General features: G+C 40.7%; 1 protein-coding gene across 1 annotated transcript in view; it reads left to right on the top strand.

Annotated features, from left to right (window-relative positions):
- The first annotated feature begins 2,661 nt into the window (after window positions 1-2,661).
- The window catches only part of ZDHHC2 (zinc finger DHHC-type palmitoyltransferase 2), a 34,263-nt gene continuing 18,299 nt past the window's right edge, over window positions 2,662-18,625 (top strand). Inside the window, exons 1-3 of the mRNA XM_065061024.1 lie at window positions 2,662-2,917; window positions 12,985-13,011; window positions 16,065-16,159. Coding sequence (XP_064917096.1) covers window positions 2,746-2,917; window positions 12,985-13,011; window positions 16,065-16,159 — 294 coding nt within the window. The 5' untranslated portion in view covers window positions 2,662-2,745. The remainder of the gene's footprint in view (window positions 2,918-12,984; window positions 13,012-16,064; window positions 16,160-18,625) is intronic.

Consider the following 18,625-nt stretch of genomic DNA (forward strand, 5'->3'; position numbering starts at 1 on the left):
GAGAGGCTGCCCGAGGACAGTCATTTGGGAAATGTGTCCATGAATACCTATGGTTTAGATTATCCCAGGATTTACTTCTGCTGCGATGCAATGTTCCTTTGGATATGCTCATTCTTGAGTTGTTCTGCAAAAAAAAAAATAAAAAAAAAATCTGCAGGTTGTACCACAGAGGAAGGAGAAAAGGCATGGAAGAAAGGGTCTCTCATGACCCATCTGGAGAGTGATGAGAGTCGTGGAGGGAACAGAAAGGAACTGTGGGTGTGAAGAAGCGTGGAGAGAGCCCAAGTCCATGGGGAGAACCTACAAGGGCAGGACACAGGTATTCTTCACAGTTCTCTGACCAAAGGATACTCCAAGATAATCTGGAGTGCCGGTCAACCCTGGCTTTTTTGTCCTAGCTAAATTAAAGTGAGGTTTGCCTGTTTATTTCATTAAATGGCCTAATTTTGAACAAGAATGACCATAATTCTGGAGCTCTGGTAAAGAGTTATAATAATAATTATTAATGTAATTATTAGCATACTAAATAAGAAAATTCTGATTATTGAGAAATCTGAGCAGTGAGAAGAGCGTGGTAGTGACCATGGAAAAATTAGAAAGCTGGACAACACAAGCCCATTTCTTTGAGGGGTAATAAAAAGCTTCTGACCAGAAACACTATGATATAATTTCAGGACTTTGTAACACATCATCTTTTCATTCCCACATCTCTGGCAAGCTGCCACCTCTCTATATACATAATTTTACATAATAACTATTATTTCAAGGAATTAATTACTGTGCTAAAAGGTCTTCTCTACTATTTACCATGTTTCCCTGGGATGTGTCACTGTTAATAAGCCCAGTATCACATGCAGCATTTTGAAATGGTTTATAGGAGAAAGCTTTTCATAGCCCCCAGTACGATGCAAAAACTAATTCACCCTTAAGTTTTCAGCTGCTAATGTCTCATGGAACAGCCAGGTGTCCCTAGGAACACACAACACGTGAGATGCATTATCCTTTGTACCTGAGAGAGGTCACTGTCAAGTATTTCCATCAAATTAATTAAATTGCCTTCATTTATTTTAATTTTTGCCAGTAAAGCATGAGGTACACCTTCAAGTAGTGGTAGTTCTGTTCCTTATACTTCTAAATTCTGTAAAGAATAACAATGGATGTTTTCATTAAACATACTGAAGTCAAATCCTTTAAATGTTCTATTAAGATGTTGGCCTCAGTGATAATTTGCATAATTAACTGCAGGTAAAATAAAATTGTCTTATTGGTTATGTTATATCGGTTTTGGTCCCTTTCCTCTTGTTCTGTGAAGTACAGTATGTAGGAATAGCAAATCTAGTTTTTCCATAACATTCACTATATCTCTACTTTTTTAATGTATAATATTTAATTCCCCATCACACAAAAGCTTTTCTTAAGTTATTATATTCCAGCCTTTTGATGGTATCATATTTTGTTCATTTCTTTTCTATAATGACTATACATTGCAGAGATGGTTTCAGTGAGCCATTCACAGTGATATATGAGTCTTTTTCTTGAATAGGCAAAGATCATTTACTGCCATGGGATATGTAATATTCCTCTCAACACATCATTCTGTATTGCTCATTCACATGGCTCATCGTGGCTAACTGGAATTCCTTGGCCCCATCTTACTGTAATGAAGGGCACGTAATTTTGCATTATGTGAAAACACTGCAGCCATACAGTCAACTTCTGGGTCTTCAATAAACACGCTAGCAACTCCGTTTCGTACTCTGGAACCTGGCAGTACACCTACTCTTGTTGTTGTCATATTTTCTCTATTCAGTTTTTCTCTTTCACAGCCTGTTTCTTAATCTATGGCAGTTGTACACCCTCCAGATTGTGATTACGTGTAACCTTATACAAGCCTTTTTTCCAAGCCCTAACACATTTTAATCAGCCAGCTCTTTCCTACCTACGGTGCTGCCAATGCTGTGAGAGACTGGCAGATTGCAGGAATACTGTGGGCCATGGTCTGCATTTCTAATTCTGGAAGGATAATTCAGCAACAATTCGGGTGCACCTACTGCAGCGCAGTCTGGGTTTACTATGGCATTCCACAAGCGTTTGGTTACGATGGCTGTAACGTGAAGCCTCATCAGGAAAGTGAGTCAGCACAACCCTCCCATACCTTCCTTTGGCCAAACACCCGCCATGGGCAGGGCCAGTCACCGAGACCTCCCACAGCCTCTTGCACACTTGTTGTTCGTTACGTGTCATTCTGAAACGTTATTCGCAGACAGAGCAGCGCTTTTCTTAACCAAGTGTTTTAAAGTATTCCCAAGGTGCCTCCATCCCCGCTCCAGAGGCGGAAAAGATGTGCTGGGCACCGGGAGTTCAGCGGGAACAGATGGCCACGTAGCGCCGAAAGGCTCCCGCACCTGCCGGGTGCCCGAGGCACGTAACTCATTCTCTAACGAGCTGAGCTGCCCCGGGGCCCGGCCCCAAGCTTCAAGGGAGTGCCCACAGGCGCCAGCGGAACGTTTCCCTCCCCGCCAGGCCCGGGGCGTCCGGAGCCAGCCGCTCCCGGAGGGCACGCTGTGGCCCCTCGGCCGGCCCTTCCCCCCTGCCCTGCCCCGGGGGGGAGCGGCGGGCGGTGGGAGGAGCGGCCCGGCCGGCCCTGCCGCGCCGGCGAGCCCTGTCAGCGCGGGAGGGAGGGGCCGGGGCGGGCTCCGGCGGGGAGCACGGCCGGGGCGCGGGCCCCCGGAGCGAGCGGCCGGGATGCGGTGCGGGAAGATGGCGGCGCCGCCGCCGCCGCCACCAGCCGGGGCGCCAGGCGCTTGGGGGGGCGTGCGGCGGCGCTGCCAGCGGCTGCTCTACTGGGTGCCGGTGCTCTTCATCTCCAGCATCCTCTGCTGGTCCTACTACGCCTATGTCACCCAGCTCTGCCTGCGTGAGTGCCGCCGCGGCGGGCGGGGGGCGCGACGGGCTTCCGCGGGACGGGGCCGGGAGCAGCCGGGCTCCCACCGCCCGCTTCTGCCGGGACGGGGCTGGCGGGGCGGGGGGCGGTGGCTGCGGCGTGTGTTGTTTATCAGCGCTGGGGCCGCCCCTGGCCGCCGCGCCCGCGGGCCGGGGCTGCGACACCGCATGCGGCCGGTGACCGGCTGGACTGGGCGGGCTGGAGCCTGGGGGAGCGAACCCCACCCGGGACGGCCGGAGTCGCCCTGGGCCTCCGTGCTGCCTTGTTCCTCCCGCCACCTGGTCACGCGTGTTTTCCACTTCCATGCGAGGAGGGAGCCCATCGCACCAAGCTTGTCTGTCACGAGTGTTTTCTTCCGTGGGGTGTGGAGCATGTGACACTCCAACCCTGAACGTGGGAGCTGGAGGTTCTCTGTGCAGGTGGAACGAGCAAAGTTACCTGTCTCTTCCCTTCCGCTGCGTGACAGCACACACATAGATACATACATGCATATACAGGGGCTTCTGTCAGCTAACATGGAAGCAGCAGTGAGTAGCAGAAAATCCCAGAGGGTCCCAGCACCACTCTTCAGTCATCTAGAAGATGCCCAACTGTCACAACTTCTTGATTCTTCTTTGGCATCAGCAGCTTGCAAGTCACTGGGAAGTCATCCTGACTGTGCCCCTTGGCTCTTCCTTAGCATTAGGCAGATAATTAATCACGTACTGGAGTTCTGGGTGTGATTTGAGTGATGTGTGAATTTGAGTAGTCGACTCAGAAGGATTTCTTGAATGACAAACTTGCTAAGCTCCCTTGAATTATTTTCAGTTTCTGTTGTGGTATATCCTGTAGCAAACAATCTAATCTTTGAATTTTAGAGGCTAATGTACAGCATACTGATGTTTCATAAACAGTTTTATAATAATGTCACAAAGGAATACAAAGTAGCTGCTGTCTTCTCTTTCCCCTGGACTGTGGCTGAGGTTCATAGTGACTGTTGGTCATTTAGTGTCTAAGGAACAGCAGTGAGAGGAAAACACCCAACTCCAGCTGAGTGCATTTATATACCTACTTAACTTTGCCAGGCTTCAGCTGTTCATGTTGAAAATCTCAGCAGTCTGGTACCTAATTTTGGACATTTATTTTTCTTTTAACAGAAGACTGTGATAAAATTGGTGTCCTACAGATGCTTGGCTGAGCAGCTGAGACATTAAGCAGAAAATGATTGCCAGGCCTAGGCACTTCTGTTTTGGAGGGAGATACCAGCACTTGGTGTGATTCCCTTATTGGAGGTGGACTTTTTACATCTTTTTTTCACTAACAATGTTCAGGTCTGCTAGTGTTAAATGCTGCTCTTCAACTAGGAAGTGGGACTTGAGTTGCTCTCGAGAGGACTGAAGTGTCTGCCTCCAGCACAAAGAAGCAAATTGTCTGGGAGGTTGTGGGAGAAGTTGACCAAGAGAGCTGGAAAGGGGACCTGTAAACTGAATTGAGGAGGGCAAGGACAATTCAGGGGACAGTGACCCTCTAGTTAAAATCTGTCCAGTGTACACAGCCCTGTGATGCTGACACAGTACAGTAGCCTTGATTCAGACAATAGTGTTTGAGTGATCTGCTGTATTTTTTCTTCTGTATAATTCGATCTAACAGAGAAGATTGGGTTTTAGCTTACCTGAAAGCAAATTCCTCTTAAGGAAACGGCATGCTTGAAACTTGCTTCAAACTATAAACTATAGTACCATAATTCCTTGATAACCACGTAAAGCAAAAGGCCTGCAATGGGAGGGGAGGAAGAGGGAATCCTGGGGCTCTGCTAAAACATCTTTTACTGAATTCATTTCTATGGACAAAGATGATTTTTTTTTTGTTCCCTGCCTTTCCTCCCTTTCCCCATTCTGCCTGGTTCACCAGTTTTCGAATTCAGCATAATAGTTGTCTCTGACTGCCGCTAATTCCATGTTTTATCTTTGTCTGGATGTTTTCCCTCGTTTTTGGCAAACTAAGATAAAATAAACTTATGTCTCGTCTTATTAATGAATATTTAGTGTAAACAACAGAAGGAATAGCTAACAACTCTGAGAATGAAAGCCAACGGCAGGAATAGCCTGTAAGCATTTCAGCGCTTTGAAGCCAGCCTGTCTGCTCAGTGCATCTTTCATTCCTGCAGCACTGACTGCTAACGAGGACATACATAGCTGCTTATTGTATTGCAGCTTACTGTCATTGATGCTGATGACAACGTACAGGAAACAATGTTAACCATTGTGCAGTAGGACTTAGAAAGGACTTTGCATAGTTGTAAGTGGTTTCTTTGAGCTTTCAATAATGAGAAAGTGTTGCAAATGTAGTATTTTGAATGTCTTTTGCAATTTCAACTGAATGTTGTAGGAGAGACATTACATTAAAAAAAAAAAGAAAAACCTACTGAGGTGACCCCTTTCAGCCCTAAAGCTGAGTAGTTATAGTATTGAGTAGCATTTTAGAAACAACACAAAAAGTTTTAGAAACAGAAAAAGGAATCTGCAACTTTTAACTGTACTATTACCATGTCTAGAATTCTGACTGCTTTTTTAAATTAGTTGATTCAGTTAAGTGCTCGTGCTGCTTTAACCTTTAAGGAAAAGGAAAAAGGTATTGAACACTAACAAATTGTTATCTTCTTCCTGCCGGTTATAGAATGCTGGACATAAATATGTAAATGAATTGGTTTTAAAATACCTGACTAAAAATTGCTTCTCTCTAATCCAGTTCCATTCTCTTCATCTTGCCAGTATTGTCATCTCATGGCCCCCGTCTGGCAGTAGCAGTTGTCTTTTTTCTCCAGATAATTTCCTTTATGTTTAAAATTAATGGGCCTTTAAATATTCTTTCCCTTAAAAATAATCAAGTGTGTTTATGAAAACTTGAGGGTTACAGATTTATTGTTCTTCCTCTAAAAAATATGAGGAAATACAGGCGATGTACAATGAGTACATTGAACTTTGATACCTGAGGCTACTGAAATGTCAACCTAGGATATATGGAACAACAACAACTTGAAGTGCAATTGGAATTATTTCCCCTGGCCCCTACATCCTTGCTCCTGTACTCTGAAAATACATACTGGATTCCATAAACTCTGCATGTGAAAGAATTTTTTTTTCTTGTATCTTCCTTCTTAAGTGTGTCTCTAATCCGAGTTAGGAGAAATATATGAGACTTAGAGTAGTTACCCACTTTGTGCTTTGGTAAGGCAGCACCAGTAGTTATTTGCACTGTTTGGGACAGTTGTTTGTCAAATATGTTCTTGGCAAACTGGGATGTTGAGATCCTTTTGGGTTTTGTTTTGTTTTGTTTTCCTACTGGTTTGTGATTTGTACTTGCATGTAAGAAGGAAAATGTGAAAATTTGACTGTGCTGTGGCATGTTTTTAGTGACAATATCAACTATGCTGATGAAAGGACTATCTGAAAAATACAAATTGGTTGTGTATGTTCAGTTTTGATCTGTTTTTACATGTCACTGATTTTAATTCTAAGGATAATGTGCTTGGTCAGGGAATTCTGTCTGAAAATGCAGCTTGAATTTGTAATTTTGAAGAAGGGAAATATATTTGCTGTGAAACAGAAATAAGCAATAAGTGTTTCCTCACTATTTGAGTGAGGGGAAAGGGAGGAAATACTCCTACCTGCTGAGTGATTTGACTGGTTTGGGAGAGAGGGACTTCGGCATAGCTGAAAAGGGGGACAACAAGACGTTCCCGATACAGTCAGGAGAGCTCATAAGCTACATCTTTGGTTTTGGAGTAAATTATGTGACTGGGATCTTTCTGCCCCTACCTTCAGTGTGGAACAGAAAAACATGCAGTGACACCCAGCTGCTAAAGGTGTTAATGACTGTGAAAGATTTTTGCTGGAGGACCATATTGGTTAGTGCTGAATTCAGGTTTTTGACTTTGTGTAACATCAGTGGAATGGAATTATAGCAGGATAAAAGGTGCTTCATTCATCACAGTTTAGAGGGAGAACTAATCAGTGCCCTGGAGGCATGGCACAGCATGATCAAGGGATCAGAAGCAGCAGAAAATATGAAGATGGAAGCTGACAGCCAAAAAAAGAAAAGAAAAAAAGATTATGGGACTCAAGATTTGGTCAACTGGATTTGAGCTCTTTGCTCAGTATGTTCTCCAAGTGGATCAAAGGATTTATGGTACTTACTGCTCATGTCTTGTAATTACAGCTTACATTGGGCCATAGAAATACAAGTGCATTGTAACACTGCAGTTGGCTATTGTCAAATACAGGTTAAACACCCTGCCTGTACATTGCGGTGCTAAGGCAGCAAAGGATTTTGTTCAAAGCATATTTGTATTTTTATACTATGTTTTGCAAACACCACCTTTTTTATCTTCTCAAATCCCTGGGTACTTTCAGAAAAGTTTTCCAACTGGCAGCTGAAATAAAATAGGCTTCTGAGTTTTAGCCATGTCATTTGGTTTCTTTCTCAGATTTTCAAAGGCAGCTGCCATTCTCCACTTCTGAAGCGGAACTGAAGTCTTTGTTAAGTGTGACTGATTGTCTCTCATGTAGTGTTTAGTCTACTACCTATGGGTTTTATGCCTTGAAATTTAAATCATTGGTTTAAGTTGAAAACCTAAGGTCTATGGTGAAAATAAAATTATTAGATGACATTGTATTTTCAGTTAAAGATTTAACACTGCTTGATACATAACAGCTTGAATAGATGTCAGGGTGTACTCTTTGTTTGCTAAAAAGGATCTGGTCATACAACTTCTCTAGAAGTAGTCTTCACTCTTCAGGTAGTCCCTGTGGTTTGGAAATTAAATGGGAAGTTTACAAAGATGAAAATTAGATCAAATCTTGGGCATACTCCGTTCAAAAGCAATGGTTTTGTGACCTTACTAAAAAGGTATCGAATAGCAGCTTGCTGCTAGGTAGGTGTTGATGTAGTTTGATGGACACAGCATTAGAGGTGAAAATGAACTTACTGACACTTTCACAGATACTGTCAAATCCAAATGTCTGGGTTATGGACAACTATTTATGCCAACATCAAATCTCCCAGAAATAATTATTTCTGTTACTTTTGTCATTAAGTGAAGTGGTGGTGTCCAAGTCTGCACCTTGTCACTGTGAATCAATGCAAATCATTGCTCTGTCTAGCCAAGAGGTAGTTTTTATTGCAAGTACTGATTTTTTTTTTTCTAAAGGACTACTGCAGACAAGGATAGAACACTTGTCACACCTATAAAACACTTTTATATGTGCAGAGAGCTGAGTTAAACTGCATCTATAGATCAGTGTTTTACAGTTTCAAGTATGCCATAAAGATAAAATACGTACTTAGTTTTGTGAATCAGATCCAAGATGTTAAATTGTATAAAAGTTTGAGAGGAACTGCTATTTATAGATGTGGCTGCAGAGTCTCTGAATCAGATGTATCTTATTTTCCCATTTCGGAGTTTTAAATATTTTAAAAATGTACATAAAATATGGAAGCAAGATTTTGTATATCCACTTCCATCAAAGCTTTAAAAATTAATTGCTTTCTCCAGTCTTTTATCTAGTCATTACATTTACTGTTCAGGAACTTTGATTTTGGATTTAGAGGTCATGCAGAATTTAATGTTAGAAAAACAATGCAATTTTTTTACATTAATTTTGTCTTCCAAAATAACTTGGGGTTTTTGGTAGCAATGTGTCTTGCCATGTCCGTGGCTACATGGAGATGGATGCTGACTTAATTTTTCCATGGGTGAGTGAGAATGAAGATTTCTAGAGAAAATGAGACGTAATTCAAGAAATGGGAAATCCATTTCTATTGCTGAATTGAAGTCTGACCCAGTGCGAGGTGCCTGGCTGTGTGATTCTCTTCCTAGCAAACTAATTTGGGGGTGGAGTTCTAGCAGGCAATTTTGAGATACTATGGTGCGTCTTTGCCTGCCAAGGCAGCATTCCTAATGCTGCATGACTTTCTCCCCATGAGGAAGACTACCAGCAAGCGTGGTATGAACTCCCCAGGCTTCTCTGGGTGTCCTCTTCATCCTAGACTTTTTCTTGTCTTCTGTAACAAAACTTTTTGTCCTCAATCCCGGTTGTTTTTTGCAAGCACAGGCTGTTCAGCAGCACTGACTACTGAATGTGCAGTCCCTGCTTCTGGCTGCTTGTGGCTCAAGGAAAGTGGGGAACGATGTTGCTGGCTCAGGAAATGGGCATCTGCATTGGCCGAAGTCCCATATATGTCCCAGTCTGATCCCGAACTCTGATGAGCACTGTCTGCAAGCTGCCTAATGAAACTGAGAGGCTCTAATTATGTGATAGTCTGCTGGAACGGAACTGTAAATGGCATCCTGACACTTCAGCAGTGGAAGGCTGGTTCTTAATGAAATTGGCCCCTGCAGTATCTCAGGCGAGCAGAGCTGTAACTTTTTAATGACTTCTTGAAGACAGGTCATGGTTTTATAATTATCTCTATCTCTAAATATACATAAGCTATCATTCCATTCCTCTCTCAAAGGGTTTTACCCTGTTTCCTCCCAGATTGTAGAAATTGCTTAACGGTTGGGATTGGTGTGTCCTTGGTGGTTATTTTAGTCATTGTAGACAGAAGTACTTTTTACTTTTATTATTTGTGTGCTATTCGACTACTGGTAAGTGAATTTGAAGCATTTAAGCTGATATTTATTAATGACAGGCTGCACAGCCTGACCTACTTTTCTGTGCACTACCAGCAGTGAATATAAACCTTTGGAAGAGAAATGAGAAAATTGCCAGAAAGACTGTTATAGGTGATTCACAGAAGACTATGTGATCAAATACTACTGAATAATATGGCAATGCCGTGTCACTGTATCTACTGAAAAATATAAAATTTGGTTTAAATAAATATATCCCATGTGCTGTTCAGAAGGTGGGGAAAAATAGCAAACATTTATTTAATCAAATCTAAAATGAAAGGTTTTTTTCTTGTTAGAAAATTACTTTCCATGCACTTAAAGAGTGCGATTTTAGACTTACAAGTGGTTACCCTAAGAAGCCATGCTACAAATAGGGTGAGTTTAACCTTTAATAAAAATTTAAGAGAGAGTTTGATTTGCAAGGGCTGTTTATTTTTCTGTGAGTCAATTCTGCTACATTTGTGAAAACAAAACAAAACAAACAAAACCAAACAAAAACCCCAAACCAACAACAAACCAAACCAAACAAACAAAATCTCCTTTATAACCTCTGTGGTCCTGCAGGTGCCTGTCTGTTAGTTTTTCCACATATTATACCCCCGTTCAGGGAGCCATCATCAAAAGCAATTTGGAAGGGTATATGCAGGAGTCATACTTCACTTTGGGAAAAGCTGCAGGTTATTGGATATCTTGCATATTCCTCTGTGTCACTGTGTGATGGGATGTTTGTTAAGCAGCACAGCCAGTCTCCTCCTAAACACCAGTTGCAGTAATTGTGGAGAAAATCATGGTAAGATTGAAGATCTGGCATCCCTCTTCAGCCTGACCTCTTCTGCCTTGGTCTCTTACTGTGGTTGCAGCTTGGGAGGATATGAAATAACTCTGAGTTATGGTCAGGTGGTAAAAGAGGTTAAAATGACCAGATGTATCCAAAAAGCTCATTCTCACCCTAATGGCATTAACTGGATGTCTTTGGGCACTCATGTTGTAGCCTTTGCGGTGTGCAGCTCCTGACTGTCAGGAAGATTTGGCTTCTAAGCTAGATACCACAAGAGTTGAAAAGATTGTCCACCGAGCAGGAGCAGACTCTGAAGAGGGCATTGCATCTGGGCAGTGGACAGAAACTTTGAAAAGGTGTAAGCTTGCAGTCAGGTAGAAATTATTAAATTTGAATTTATTAGTTGTGTTGGTCCCTCACAGATATGTGGATTAGTTATTGTTGGGCAGAAAATAAGTCTAAAACACAGTGATTAATACATTTTATCCAAGGTTAAGGGGGAAAAAAGATGACAGCTGCTTTCACAGCAGTGCCTTGTGCCATTCCCTTGTTAGGAGAGGAAAATACCACAAATCATTGTGAAAGGTTGGTTAAGTAGATACAATTTTGAAACTGGTGATTCTGCAATGTATGCTTGGCTATGGCTTTTTAATTAGCAGAGAGCAGTCATTCCAAGAAGACTGGCAAAATTTCTGCATAACTTTCTGACCATACCAAGTGGAGAAGGAAAAACAGAATCTGAGCAGTGACTGGTTTGTCCTAATCTGAGAGCTCCAGCACTTTTACATTGCACATTGACTCCAAGGATGTCTTTTGCTTTTTTGTGGTGAATGACTGTTTACTTATAATTTTACAGTTTTTGTGCATTGTTTTACTGCAACATCTCTGCTCCTCAGAGTGAAATGTGTATGCACGTTCCTGCAGTTGTCTAGGTGGATATTTACTTTATCAAGCTCTAAAGATTTTTCTTAGGTGAAGTAGAAAACTGAGGACAGAATAGAGTTTGCTTGTGCAACTTCTGTGATGTCTTTCTGATTTTTTTGTGAGGAACTTCATAAATGTGCTTATTTAGTGTCTTCCCTCTGGTAAAGTAGATGCCCATTTTGGTAGAGCTATAGTCAAATATGCATTTTAATAGACCTATTTTATAGTTATATACTCATGGAATGATTCATGTTTGAGAGGACCCCAGCTCCTCTAGTCCAACCTCCTGATCAAAGCAGGGTTAGCTGTAAGATCAATCCAGCTTGTTTAGGATTTTGTCTGGTTGAGTCTTGAAAAACTCCAGATATGGAGACTGTGAAACCTGTGTGGGCCACTTGGTCCACTGGTGGACTGTTCTCATGGTGGAAAAGTTTTTCCTGTATCAAATCCAATCTTCTCCTTTCAGCTTATTCCTATGACTCTTGTCCTCCCACCCTGCACCATTATGAAGAACCCAGCTGCTCCTCCCTGGAGGTCCTGGTGGGCCTGTTCCTGCAGCCTGTCTGGCTCCCTCTGGATGGCAGTCCTGTACATGAGCATACCAGCTGGTGTCACCAACATGTTGTCATCTGTAAACCTGATGAGTGTTCATGCTTCCAGAGCATTAGCCAAGGAGTTGAGCAGCACTAGTCCCACACTAGATCCCTGAATTGTGCAAGGTAGATTTAAATAGTCACATTTACTCTTCTCATCAAGCCTAGGTTTAAAATGCCAAAGTAGGATGACATGGTTGGTTGGCCTTTCAACAGGAGTTGCCTTGTGCTTGCTCTTTGGAGAGCAGCCTTGTGAAGCCTTTTTTGTTAGGAAAACAAGCAGATGAGACATCTATGTAGCCACTGCCCTCTTGCTTGCAATTGTAAGTGTCAGCGTATTTCAGTTTGTAGCCTGCTTAACTGGGATGGATAAATGTGTGCTGGAGTGGTTTGGGTGGAAAGGGAAGAGTTATTTTTTTCAATAATATGATCGAGTTTCTGTTCTCTTTCTGTGATATCTGTTGTGGGTTTGTTTTTTGTTTGTTTGTTTTTAATAATATGACTGAGAGTGGAATATGGGTGTAAGAAGATTTATTCTCTTTCGTAAATGTGGTGACTGATACCTGTGTTCTCCATTCCATGCCTGACATACCTGTGCTGTTCTTACTCTCTCACTGTCCCCAAATCCTGTAATCCATGGGCAATTTCTTAAAGGAAATGTGACTTTTATCTGAGATCTGAGGTATCACTGAGTATTGGTGGCAAAACCAGTTTTGGAGTCTGACACCTCCCCCTCAAGAACAGAACATATATAAACAGTAAAACTTGTACAACCACAATTAAAGAAATAACTGTTCTTCAGACATGGCTTTTCTTGGGTCAAACTTGGGCAACTTCAAGGCGTGAGTTCTCAGGAGCTGAGCCTGGGAATGGGAGCCAATAAACCTTACAAGCAATTAGCATTGTCTACCTATTCTTGTGATGAATGTAAACAGCATAAAAGCTTGATAATGTGTGGCCTTAAACTTGTGTTCTTTAATAATTACTCTTCCCTCTTCAGTTGAAAAACGAAAGTTTAAATTATTCAGTTTCATAACTTGCTATTTAAACATAATTTTTACTCTTTTTTTTTTTTTTTCTCATTTTTCAGTGACAATGAAAAATATTGGAGAAAAAGGTAAGATTTTCATTAGCAGTTTATAAGTGGTATTCATATATCAGAGTAATATAGTAGTTTACTAGTAAAATTGAGATACAGATCTAACCTGTTTTAAGTAAGTGTATTTTTTGTGTTCTTCAGCTCTTTTTATTATCTTACTGTTTCTGTATATTGCTTTAGCCATTCCAAATAGAAATTAGAAAAATTAGAACTTTTTACTTACTCTTACTGGCTTTCCGAAGTGTCCATTAGAATAATCCTTACATTCTCTTTTGAAAAAAAAAAATATTCATAACAAGGAAAGCTCTTGTAAAACCAGAAACTCTAAAGATGAGCAAGGTATTTATGCAGAGTGCAAGATACTTAAATGGGAGATGATTTTTTTTCAGCAGTTTAATTTTAGCCGGTGACTTTGAAGAAACAGGATCCTTCAGATACATAACCTTTTCAGAAGAGAATAAAACTGCCTGATTAGGTGTCATTAGACTTCCTACCCTGAGGCTGTAGCATGTTTAGATTGCTTCTTCAGATGCTATTTTAATACACAGCGCAACATGGAAGTGTAAAGTGTGGGGCTGCAGAGCTTTTGGAGGAAGGGGTGGCAGTTAGGAGCCAAGCTATTTGCTTTTTACATTTGTGTAATTCCAGTAGGTTTTATTAAGTCATTTGAGACTTCCTCACTTCAGAAAGTGTGTGCCAGTCAAGAAACTTTTCCTTGAAAAACTTTTTTCAGTTCAGTGATCTTTCCTCTTCCCCCCATATGCGTGAATAAGTGTATCTGCAAACTTCGGCACCTAAAAACTTTGAAATAATTCCAGTTTATTGCCACTCCATAGTATGTATGTGGGGAGACCAGTGTGATGTTAGGCTTTGCTCACAAAGCAAATTAGAATTAACAGCAAAATGCACTGGGGAATGTTAAATTTCCTTATTTTTAGCTGCTCAAGGCCCTGGTGAGCATCAGCCAGTCTAGAAGGTCTTTACTCTGGCTTTCTGCCCTAAGTGTTTTCAGGGGGGGAAACTGGGCAAATGTGGCTCAGCCCTATTACAGGTTGCTGCATATTTTCAGGCAACTCTAGCTATGCTAGCTGTTTGTAAATGGGTTGCCTTCAAACCACTGGTTTGGGGGTTTTAGGTTTTAGGGTGTTTGGCGTGGGGTTTTTGTGGTTTTTTTGGTTGGTTGTTTTTTGTTGGTGGTTTTGTTTTGTAGTGGGTTTTTTGTTTGTTTGTTCATGTTGGTAGTTTTTTTAAGTGTAAAATAGAAGGATTTCTGCCCAGGGAGCTGCAGACAGCTCTTATTTTTCTGTCTCAAGGGAACTGTGGTTCTTTTGTTGGACCCTCAACACCCACAGATCCAGTGGAGCACATGGGTGGCTCAGGCTCTCCATTGCAGGGCAGGGACACTGCTGGGTAGGTCACCTGGCAGAAGAGACCGATTGGGACCTGGGCTGGATTGGAGAACTGAGGTGCAAAAGCAAAGAAGAGCTTAAGTCTTACGCAGACTTTTTGAAGGGGAAATATGGGATAATGTCGTTAGGCTAAATTTTTGTCTTCCTCCTGTAGTCTTTTTTTAATGCGTGAAACAGGTATTTTCTTACCAATCACAGTTACTGTTATTCTCACAGCAATAAAATATAGATGCGGATTAGTAAACAAATAGTGTACAGAACTGATGGAACTTGCCCGTGCTCACTTTATGCTATGAATATACTGTTGTTTAAAAAGAGAATAATTTTGCTGGAGCAAATAGGGATTTTTTAGGGTTGATAGAAATGTTCTGATGAAAATGCAGAGCACTCCTGCCAGATGCTTGTGCAATAACAAGATGGTAATTTAGAGTAAGCTGGGATGTTGTGCTTGATGTCGAGTCCAGTTCTGTCACTATACTGATGAGATTTTTTTTTTCAGTTTATGGACATGGCATATGGCTCTTTTCTCTTGTCATCCCAAAAGCTTTGTACAGTGCTGCTTTTCAGATTTTGTTAGCTTTTGTTCATTGTTTTTTTTAACTGCCTAGTGAGACTGAACATATGAGGACAATATTTCAGATTGTGTAGTGAAAGTACACAAGCTTCCCTTTATAATTTTTTCGATGATCTTTTGAATTTATAGAAATTGTATAACTATTTGACCATATAGCTTCCATATAACCATGAGCTCTCTATGATCTGAGTTCATCTGTACAGCAGGGAAATAATGTTTTTCACTGTTGCTATCCTAGCTGTCCTTTATTTGCAGCTTCTCTGCCTGAGGAAATAAAATCCATGGAAGTACACTTTCTTGTGCATTAGAGCATATTAATCAGGGGATACAAGTTTTGGATTTACTACTTACTGTAGTGAATTGCTTAGTACAGCGAGAGCTTTTAAACGGAAACACTTATCTACCCATGGCAGGCTCTCTGGAAAAGTCAATGTTACCTTCCATATTCTAGAAAAATAATTTGGCTGACTGGTGTCTGTTAAAAAAATCTTAAATCACTGGCTGTGAAGAATACAAAGTAGTGAATTAACATTTGGATTTAAAGAACATGCAGGTTTTTAAAAAAACGTGCTGCTGTCCTCCCTCCTGAAAATCTAGCAAAACAAATGAACTGGTTATGGTTACTGCTCAAGTGTCATGTGCTTATCCACTCAGAGACTCTGCACTGTAGCTGTTGTTCAGGCGGTTATGCTTCCTTTTCAGGGGGAAACTGGGGGTTTGGAATTTATGTATGTGTATGTGTATGGCTCGCAGTGTCCCTACATGGTTTATAAAGCCGAAAACCAGGGACAAAGCGGTTAAATAGGATTTAACAGATGCATGAAGGCAGAGTGCTTGCTTGATAGTTATGGGGCTACAATAGGCTATTAACCATTCCCCTCAGATTTCTGTAATGCAGCCTGTATCATGACTTTCCCCGTTCATTCCATATTTGTCTCATGTAAAGTTGCTGTGCAATATTTTGGTTGCAGAGCCAATGTATTTTACATTTGTTAGACTAACTATTTGTGATACATATAGCATCTGTTTGTAAGAACTATGATATCACTGGCCTGTTTGTATTAATTCTGTTCCTTTTTTTATTTTAGTTGTGTGCCTGGTTGCGTACCACATATTTTTCGTGCTGTTCGTCTGGTCATATTGGAAAACAATCTTTACGCTACCAATGAACCCTTCAAAAGAAGTAAGATAAATTAACTCTTGTTTCTGAAACAGCCTAGTCAAATGCCTGATTTTGTAGTATTTGAATAACTTACACATGTAGTTTTACTCTGTGTAGAAAAATACAGATGGCAGTTACAGCTTCTGAATAGGAGTCAGATTGCAAGCAGTGTAATGAACAAGACAAAAAAATTACACCAGCTCTTGAGTTTTAAAATTATTTTAATAGATTTGAAAATTTACCTAATGTTGATGATATTAAAAAGAAAAAGCCTCTGCACTTGAAAAATACGAGTTATTGTAACTAGCAGCTTAAAGCATACTTTTATATGGGAAAAAAAAAAGTATTTTTGTGTGTTTAAGACTTACATTGCCTGTCAGCATCTGTCTGTTGTCCTCTAACTTAAAGCTTCTTTCCCATCTGTTTTGGTATGAAGGAATTTGGTTGTGATGTGAACACACAATCAGGTAAGCTGACAGTAGGAAGCCACGGCTGACTAAGTGGGCACAGAGCTAGTGTAGAACAGCTGCATGGAAGAGAGGTCTGAGGTAAATATATATGCCAAATCTTAAATCCATCTAGTACATAAATGTTAAAGAAGAAGGAGAATATTAAGATACAAAACCATATTCAACATGATGTCGCCTCAAAATAATAGCTTGTAGTTCAGTATTATTTGTATTTTAATTTCACATTCTTTTTAACAATAAAAAAGAAAAAACTGTCATAGTCTTGATGGAATTCTTCCCCATGCAGCTTGGTACAACCCGAACAAGCTTTTGGCCTCTTCCATCCAGTTTCTGTAGAGAAACCCCAAAGTCCTCAGCAGCTGCTATGTCACACAACCTCTAACATCACAAGGAATCATGCTATGGCTGCTTTGGAGTTTGAAATATTCACAAAGCCAATACTTCCTTCAGAATGGACTCATAACTGTAGCTCCTATAACTATCATGCCAACACAAAATAAATAGCTTGTGATTTCTACTGTCTGTTGTGCAGAGGTTTTAATTCACTAATAAGATATGTAATTGTGGAAACAAGTAGATCATTCAAAGTATTTGGCATCTTCCTTGAATTTGGGGTGGAGAGGAGGGAAACAAATTAAGAAACTACTTCATTTGATAATTACACAGCAAAATATATGCATTTGTATGGTGACTGTAGTGGTAATTAGAAGGGTTTTCAAATCACTGGGCCGATGCCAATAAAAGACTTTAAAAACATTTGGACAAATCCTTAGTAATTATAGTGACATTCTAAAGCCACCATACAATGCTACTGGAGAACCTCAAATGAGATATTCAGAGTATTAAAGCTGGGTAATAGAAAGCAACGTGTGGTGTTCCTGTGTTCTTTGAATTTACACAGTGTTGCTGGCAGTGACATCTTTTGTTGTTTCGTGTCATTTTCCTGATCTACTAGAAAGTATTTTAAAAATTTAATTAGGATATTTTGTAATGTTAAGTTACTGCTTGGCTTCCAGTTTCTAGGATGAAGTCCGTAAATGTAAAAGGATGTCTTTCCAACTAAACTGAACTTGACTTATCAACTAACACAAGTACTCATTTGAAGACTGAAAAACAACTACAGCTTTTGTGTTTTGTTCTCATTAATACGGCAGCTGGTGCAGGCCACACTGCCTATATATTTCTTTTCAAGCTTATTTCACCTTTTTACATGTATGAAAAGCACTGAAGTTCCATTACTGTGGCTTGGAATTCAAAATATTGCTAATCTGACAATTTTCTTCTGAAGTTCAAAGTGCTATCCCCAACCCTCCCATATTGGAAATTACATGTCCAGAGAAACACTTCAGACTCAAGTAGTAGTGTACTACCCCATATGCTTTGTAGAGCTTTTGCATAGAAGGTTTTCTTCTCTCTTGTGAGAGCTTATGAGTTAGGAACTTCTCTCAGTGGTAGAAGAGGACTGCTGCAGTTGAGGATCTGTGGTGAAGGAGTCTTCTGGCTGCAGTTTCTCTTGAACAGAGGTGGAGAGACTTCCCTGTAATGTGTGCTGTTCTGTACCCGTGTGCACCAGCTACATACAAGCATTGCATCAAAGTGGGAGAGATTATGATTTCCCAGGCAGGAAGGTGGTGTAGACTTAGGACTACTCCAAGAACCAATACAAAATGATGGAGCAATAGCTCTATGTATGTCATACAGGAAGCATTGCAAAAAAACTATTCTGAAGCAAGTTTCTGCAGTGAGAAATCCTAGGTATCCCCATATAAATCAGTTCCATTATTAGCAAGAGTGCATTCTTGCTTGGGAAAAAATGAGAGGTGACCTGAGAAAGTCATGCTGAACAGTGAACCTCCAGCTTCTGCTAGAAGATGGGGAACCTGTTCAGGGAAGTAGAGTGGTGCCTTCTCTATGGAGGTGAGAATAGGCTCCTAGCTCTATGTTTCTGACTGCTGTCTTAGTTTTACGTGCATCACTTTCGTTTAGGAAAAAATTTAATATTATAATGACTACTATT

The sequence above is a fragment of the Columba livia genome, chromosome 4, assembly GCF_036013475.1.
Source record: "Columba livia isolate bColLiv1 breed racing homer chromosome 4, bColLiv1.pat.W.v2, whole genome shotgun sequence".
Taxonomy (NCBI): Eukaryota; Metazoa; Chordata; class Aves; order Columbiformes; family Columbidae; genus Columba; species Columba livia.